General features: G+C 40.5%; 1 protein-coding gene across 2 annotated transcripts in view; it reads left to right on the top strand.

Moving 5' to 3' along the window:
- Positions 1 to 439: 439 nt before the first annotated feature.
- The window catches only part of DMC1 (DNA meiotic recombinase 1), a 52,634-nt gene continuing 45,533 nt past the window's right edge, over positions 440 to 7,540 (top strand). For both annotated transcript variants that reach the window (XM_004700255.2, XM_004700254.2), the window contains exons 1-4: positions 440 to 490; positions 1,286 to 1,330; positions 2,251 to 2,397; positions 5,660 to 5,742. In XM_004700255.2, the coding sequence (XP_004700312.1) occupies positions 440 to 490; positions 1,286 to 1,330; positions 2,251 to 2,397; positions 5,660 to 5,742 (326 nt within the window). The remainder of the gene's footprint in view (positions 491 to 1,285; positions 1,331 to 2,250; positions 2,398 to 5,659; positions 5,743 to 7,540) is intronic.

Here is a 7,540-nt window from a genome sequence, read left to right as displayed (position 1 = left end):
GGGTAGACTGTTCTAGGTGCCAAGGAGGGTAAGAGGCAGAAGGACATAAGGCTGAGGTTATCACAGTGTTGCCAAACATACAGGAAAGGTTAAATAGCAATATGCTATGTTAAATAATATTCTAAGACAAAAATGATATCAAACAATCATGAAAATATAGTAAAAGCGAGCAGTGTTAAGAAAAGAATAAATCAAATGAGACACTCCCCCCACCAACACAAAAGAAATAATGTCCCCTGCTTAACAGAAAGAGATAGGTACTGTATACCTAACCTTACCAAAGTAAATGCCATTCTTCTACCCCTTTCGTTTCTGGTGACTTGAAATGAGAGAACTCTGGGCAAAATATTTATATATATTTGACTATAGTGAGCTATAACTCCCCCTCTCAAATAATTTTTTTTTTCTAGAATTGTTTTCCTGCTGTGCACCTTCCAATATGAAGGAGGATCAAGTTGTGCTGGAAGAACCAGGATTCCAAGATGATGAAGTATGTTAGACTACTGGACGATGAGTAGACATGCAAACATTCCACACACAAAAATCAAGCTCCCTCTCTGTTAGCTACTATTTTGAGAACCTGAGAGTAAAAATAAGACATCTTCTAGAGAGAAATGACATTAAAGATATGTGACAATGCCATGTCGTGGTGTGCTAAGATTAGCCGTTTAGCAACTGGCTTGGAAGTTATTTTAACGACTGAAAAACTGGTATGGCTATACTAAGATTTATGGATTGTTGATGTTAGTTGCCATGGAGTTGTGACTCGAGGTGACCCCAACTGTGCAGAGTAGACTGCCTGATAGGATATTAAAAGCTGTGACCTTTCAGGAACAGATTTCCAATTTGTCTTCCTAGGCACCTCTAGGTGGCTTGGAACTACCAACCTTCTGGGTGATAGTTGAATGGAGTGCTTAACCATTTGTGCTTCCTAGGACCTGGTAGCAGCTTGGTCATAGAGGAGAGAGTTCAACATTTGGTAGGGAAGAATGTTGAGAAAACAGGTCTCAAAATAAATTAAATGTTATTCCACTGCTTCAGTTTAAGATGTTAAAACTTGGTAGAGACTGGGACACAGGAATGAGCTTCCCAGCCCTTTCCATGTTGGAATTTCTTTGAAGTGTGTAGCACTGTGTTAGAATAAACACATAGATCCGACCCCAATCCATCTAAAGAAGTGACATTTGAGTCATTTTGGAGTGTCTTATTTTATTGGATGAACCCTTTCACGGACATGGAACAATTGAGGTGAAGAATCAAATTCATTTTATTTTCTTTCTCTTAGGAATCTTTATTTCAAGACATTGACCTGTTACAGAAACACGGAATTGTAAGTATTTTTCGACTCTGTATACAGTTGCTCAACTCAGGATTTCTACATTTAGGCCTATTGACATTTGGGGTTGGCTAATTATTGTGGGAGACTGTTTTGTGTAGTATAGGATATTGAGCATTTCTGGCCTCTACTCACTCACGACATGCTAGTAGCACCCCTATGACAAATAAAAATGTTTCCAGACATTGCTTAGTGTCCCCAGGGGACAGAACATCCCAATTGAGAGCCACTAGTCAACTGGTCACATTCAGAACTGCCTCTGAACCCATTCTCCAGTGTCTGTATCTACTGTCTTCATTAGTAGAAAATTCAGTCTTATGTGTCAGGTGACTGGAATGAATTATGTTATCCAGTATCAAGGGTTTGAGTAACAAACGAGATTGATTGCAAGCAGCAATCAGTTGGTAGTAAAACTTCTCTGACATTATCCTTTGCAGCTCTCTCATTTAACTCCTTTCTGTTGCTTTTAGAAAATCGGAGCAAGAGAAAATCCCAGTCCTTTTGTGATGCATTATTTACATTTTCTAAGGGCAGAGGCAAAAAAAAAAATTTGTTTAAAGAACATATTGGTAATGAAATTCTGTAGATGGAAGGAGATGAACTGAGGGGGTGCATGTGTGATGTGTTTGTTAGCTTTTCCACCAACAGACTTCTCTTTTTAATTTCTTGTTACATTGCCATGGTCTCACTAACATTCTTGGGAAAGCAGGGCACAGCCAGTACATTTGGCAGCCTGTTGGGTATGTTCTACTCAGATATTTCTGGAACATTTGGCTACATGGTGGGTGGGTTCCACCTGGCTGCCTGTATAAAATTGGCATCATGGTGGAAGGAGATGGACAGAAAAGCACATGATTTATGGGAGTGTTTCAGGCTGGCATTTTATCAATCTGTACCCATTGTTTTACTTGCAGAATGTGGCTGACATTAAGAAACTGAAATCAGTGGGAATATGTACCATCAAAGGGATACAGATGACAACAAGAAGAGCCCTCTGCAATGTCAAAGGGCTCTCAGAAGCAAAAGTGGACAAAATTAAAGAAGCCGCAAACAAACTTATAGTGAGTAAAATCCCCGCTTTACTGATTTTACCCTTAGAAGGACCTTGTGGGGCTTTATAGCCTTTCTCCTTTCAAGCACTACCTACTGGTGGGGGAACTCTGGATCCTGTAGATCATAATATGTAGTATTAAATTAAAAAATTGGCGCCAAGGGAGGTGAGGGGTGAAGGGTCAGCCTCCACCCACTGCTACTACTATTACTACTACTCAGATTCAGTAATACTACTTCTGGGTTCAGTAATGCACAATTGTACGGTTGAGATATATAAGTATTATATTAAAGTCATCAGAGCATGAGAGATATTACAATAATACAGTCAGACATATTACATGATAGCATTGCTCACCTCAGCCCAGCTTGGTGGTCCACATGGAGAGAGGGGGAAGGGAAGGAGGGGAAGGGAACAAGGGAGAGGGGAGTGACCAGGGAGTGAGCAGCAAGGAGCTCAGAACCAGAGAGAGAGATCTATATTGCTGACTCACACCTATATACCTTTTGGGGACATGCAAGCCCACTAATTACAGGTAGAGACATATGTCACAGGGAGGAGTTGCACTATAGGTTACACAGCAATGAGAGGGTGGTCTAGGGGGTTGTCTCTGGGTCTCCATAGGAACATTATCAGTAGGGTGAAAACTCGGCCTACAGGAGCCTGTCCATTGTCCCCAGAGGCAGGGAGCAGGCCCACCCCTGTGGAGAGATGAGACAGCAGTCTGGCAACTGATTGCCTTCAGTGGGGGGAATGCCTGCTCATCTGACCTCCCCCCACAATAATATTATATTCCACATGTTAACTTTTTATCACCTTAGTTTCAAAGCAAAAGCAATTAATTTCTGAAAGGTTGGAGGCAATTATTTTTAACAAAACTTTTCTTTTTGTCTCTCTTTTTTATCACTTTCTATTTCTCTGTCTTATTTTGATTTAAAAAAAAAACAACAAAACTTTTGGAGGGGCTGTTTCTTACCCTGTTCGTTATTTTAGTTTTATCTCCACCAATATTAAATTCATGGCTGTTGCACTCATTCCCAAACTTCTGTGTAGTGCTTTCGGGATGCCACTGGATACAGCCAGCTATGGAATGAGAAATATGAAAAGAATTGTCAAGTCTACTTTTTTTTCTTTGCAGAAGAGCAAGCCTTTCCATTTCTGTATGTGTAGCATTTCACCCTCTACTCAGAGCCATGTGATTCCCTTCCCCAAAGGAAGTCAAGACAATCGAGTGATGCAAGTAGCAGTGTGGCCCACAATTTAATAGGACCCAACCAAACAAGTGTGTACCCAGCCTACTTCCTCTAGCACCTGGGTACACTCAGGCACTGTACCTACAAAGTCATTTCCACCATTGCCGGAGTGTCTAAGAAAGCCCTTGGAGCAGGACCCAAGTTTATTTTTATAAAAACTGCTTTATAATTCCTAGGCATTGATCTTTTCTTTGGTAAACTCAATCCAATTACCAAAGAAAAGAACCCTTTCTTTCTAAAACAGCCACTATTACAATCTGAGTCATATTCTTTCTAAAGGTATTTATTCTAAATGAGAGAAAAAGAGATTTATAAAGAGAGAGAAAAATGAAGTTAATTCTGTAGTACGAGGGGGTATGTCCCCCCCAAATGGAATTGCAAGGCGGGCAGAGCACAGCTTTCATAGTACACATGTTTCCCACTGGGCGACCATCTAGCAACTTGCTCTGAGTTAAGTGCACCCAGTGGCATTGTCTGGGAAGGTTCTTTCTAGTCACAGTGAATTTTTTCGTAAAAACCATTTCGCTGAAACCTCGTTTTTTTGTGATGGCTGATTTAAGAGAACAGCATACGGCTGTGAAGTTTTGTTTCCTGCTCAGGAAAAATGCCACAGAAACTGTTGTGATGTTGAACACAGCTTACAAGGACAGCGCTATGTGGAAAACTCAAGTGTATGAGTGGTTTTCTCATTTCAAAAAAGGTGAAATGTCCATTGAACTTCCTGAACAGACGAAAATGTCCACTCGCAGTGCATTTGGAGTTCATTCCACCAGGTCACACTGTTAATCAAGCTTTCTATTTAGAGGTTCTGAAAAGATTGAGCAACAGTATGCAACATAAAAGGCCTGATTTGTGGCAGACGGGGACTGGTTTTGCCACCATGACAATGTATCTGCTCACGCAGCCATCTCAGTGCACCAATTTTTGGCAAATAACAGCATGCCTCTCTTGCCCCACACACCTGACTCTCCTGACCTTGCGCCATTCAACTTCTTTTTGTGTGCATGAATGCAGAGGAACATGAAAGGGCAGCAATTTGACCACATAGAAGAGGTGAAGAAAAAAAAAAAAAAAACGGAGGGAGGTGCTGTCAGCCATCCAAACAGATGAGTTTGAAAAATGTTTCCAAGAATGTAATTGCACATGACAAATGTATTAAGTGAGAGTACTTTGAAAGTGATAAGGTTATTTTGTAAAAAAATTTAAATATATAGCTTGAAAAAAAAATCCAGGTTTTCTTTTGGTGTTGGGGGCATACCTCCTCATATAGTGCTTCAAAACCTTGGTGAGCATCTAATCACCCATGGAGACTGATAATACATCAGGCTCAGTGAAGTATGATAGAGCCTGAACTCCCTCCACCCCGCAATATTCTTCAAGTTCAGGAATTACTGTTCACCATAATATGAAATGACAGAGAGAAATACATAAGACCATGTCAAGGCCCATTTTTCCCACTTATACCACTGTGTCAGTCACAGTTCATTACATCCAACAAGTAAGGAGCTGACCTATATGGAAAATAACTGTCTTGGAAATTTCTGGGTTCCTTGCAATTTCTGTACCTAGGAAAACATTATGCTTTTGAATGAAAGCAACCAAATCAGTAAAATATCATTTTGCTTTATGAAGCACATTCATTCATATTTCATTAAATATGAGGGGGTTTCAAAAATCTGTGAAAAATGGAATTTTTCAATGCCCCCTTATATATCTTATTTCATCTTCACAGCAACGCTTATGGGACACTATAATTATTCCCATGTTACCCACAAGAAGAAGCTAAAGTACAAAAAGACTATCTGATGCTGTAGAACTTAGAGTAGTAGAGGCATATTTATTTATTTATATTTTTAGAGGCATATTTTGAACTCAGGTAGGTTGGCTCCAGAGCCACCATGTTAGTTAGACATGGTGGTGTGCTGTCATCAGAGACGTATGAATCAGGCTTTGCCCAATCACGACCTGATAGCTATCTCCTTACACCTTTTCTGAATCTTCCTTTGTGTGTGTCTGTAGGAACCAGGATTCTTGACTGCATTTGAGTACAGTGAGAAGAGGAAGATGGTTTTTCACATCACCACGGGGAGCCTGGAATTTGAGTGTGTATCTGATCTATATTATAATTACTCAGTGCCATCTTTGAAATACTGTATTTCTTTCCCTCTATCTGGTTGCTATTTCTCCTAACAAATGCTTTATCTTTTCAATTAGTTTTGCTACTTCTTTTCCAAAAGACAAACTGACATAAATTCTAGATGACCTGTAGACACAGGATTATATTTCTTACCAAAAATTCAAACCCATATGTCTGTCACATTACATAATAGGGATGCAGTCAATGACATGAAGCAAAATGGGTATGAATTGTTGACTGGAAAACAGATTTTCTCTGTAAACCTTCACCCAATTTTCAATCAAAAGTGAGGAACAAAAAAAAAGAAATTTGACCCAAAATATAAGTAGTTTTAGAATCCACCAAAAACCCATTGCCATCGAATTGCTTCCAACTCTATGATAGAGTGGAACTGCCCAATAGGTTTCCCACAGCTGTAAATCTTTCAGGGGGCGACTGTGCATGTTCCAAGGGCTGGGCGGTTTGAAGTGTTGTCCTGTTGGTTAGCAGCTAAGTACTTGACCAGTGAACCATCTGGGCTCCTTGTTAGAGAGTCAGAATGTTTCCATATGTGTTTATGTAGCATTTCTTTTTAAATCAGGTTAACATTTTATTTTCTTTCCTTCTCCACTGATAAAGAACATTTCATTTAGTTTTTTGGTTTTACTTAAAAATCAGTTCGACTGGACATTTTAGAACACAAATATCCAATGTTGTGCAACAGCAGCAGGTTCGACTTCTTTTTTGATTCACTATCTTACAATCCCTGAAGCATAATCAACATCTTCCCAATGCAAATTGACTAGAATTTTTTCTTTACTAGCAGAATTAGTATTTCATAAACTAGAGTATTATTCCAGAACACATTGAACAAGAGAAGTATTTTCTCAAAGTATTTCACAAAACATTGGTCTCATAAGATTCTCCAGGACAAAAGGAATTTATAGTTAAATATGGTTCCACTTGAGTGCCTAATAGGCAGCTCAGTCATCACAGATTCAAAACTGTAATATTAATTTATGGGGTGTGGGGGGCCATCCCCCCACCCACTACTACCAAGGGTTCAGTAATGCACAATTGTATGGTTGAGATATATTAAAGTCATCGAGAGCATGAGAGGTAGAATAGTCATTACAATAATACAATCAGACACATTACATAGTAGCATGCTCACCTCAGCCCTGCTTGGCTGTCCACGTGGAAGGAGAGGGGGAAGGGAAGGAGGAAGGGAGAGGGAACAAGGGAGAGAGGATGGGAGAGGAGAGGGGGAAGAGAGGGGAGTGAGACCAGTGAGAGCCCAGGGAGAGAGAGCTCTATTGTTAGCCCAGGCCTACATACCTTTTTTGGGGGGTGCAAGCCCTCTAGTTACAGGTAAAGTCATATGTCACAGGTAGGGGTTGCTCTATAGGTTACACAGTAAGGAGGGGGTGGTCTAGCAACATGCACGCAATAGAGGAGGGATTGTGGTATACATGTGACAAGGTGGGCGGATCCCAGACACAGACAGGATGGCAGCCTAACTTGACCTGTTCTCTGGGTCTCCATAGAAACCATTATCAGTAGGGTGTAAACCCCACCTACAGGAGCCAAATAGATGACTGAAGGCCTGTCCATTGTCTTTAACAGCAGGGAGCGGCCCCCACTGTAGTCTGGCAACTAATCACCCTCAGGGGGTTAATGCCTGCATATCTGACCTACTCCCACACAAAACAACTTCTGATCTTTCCCCCATTATCTGCTCTTCCCAGTTCCCTTCATCTCAGATCTTTTTCCTGGTCCTGAGA

Source organism: Echinops telfairi, unplaced genomic scaffold, assembly GCF_000313985.2.
Source record: "Echinops telfairi isolate 266 unplaced genomic scaffold, ASM31398v2 ScPeMD7_2;HRSCAF=8, whole genome shotgun sequence".
In the NCBI taxonomy this organism is placed as follows: Eukaryota; Metazoa; Chordata; class Mammalia; order Afrosoricida; family Tenrecidae; genus Echinops; species Echinops telfairi.
Note: the sequence above shows the minus strand (reverse complement) of the source record. Positions and strands in the feature narration are given on the sequence as shown.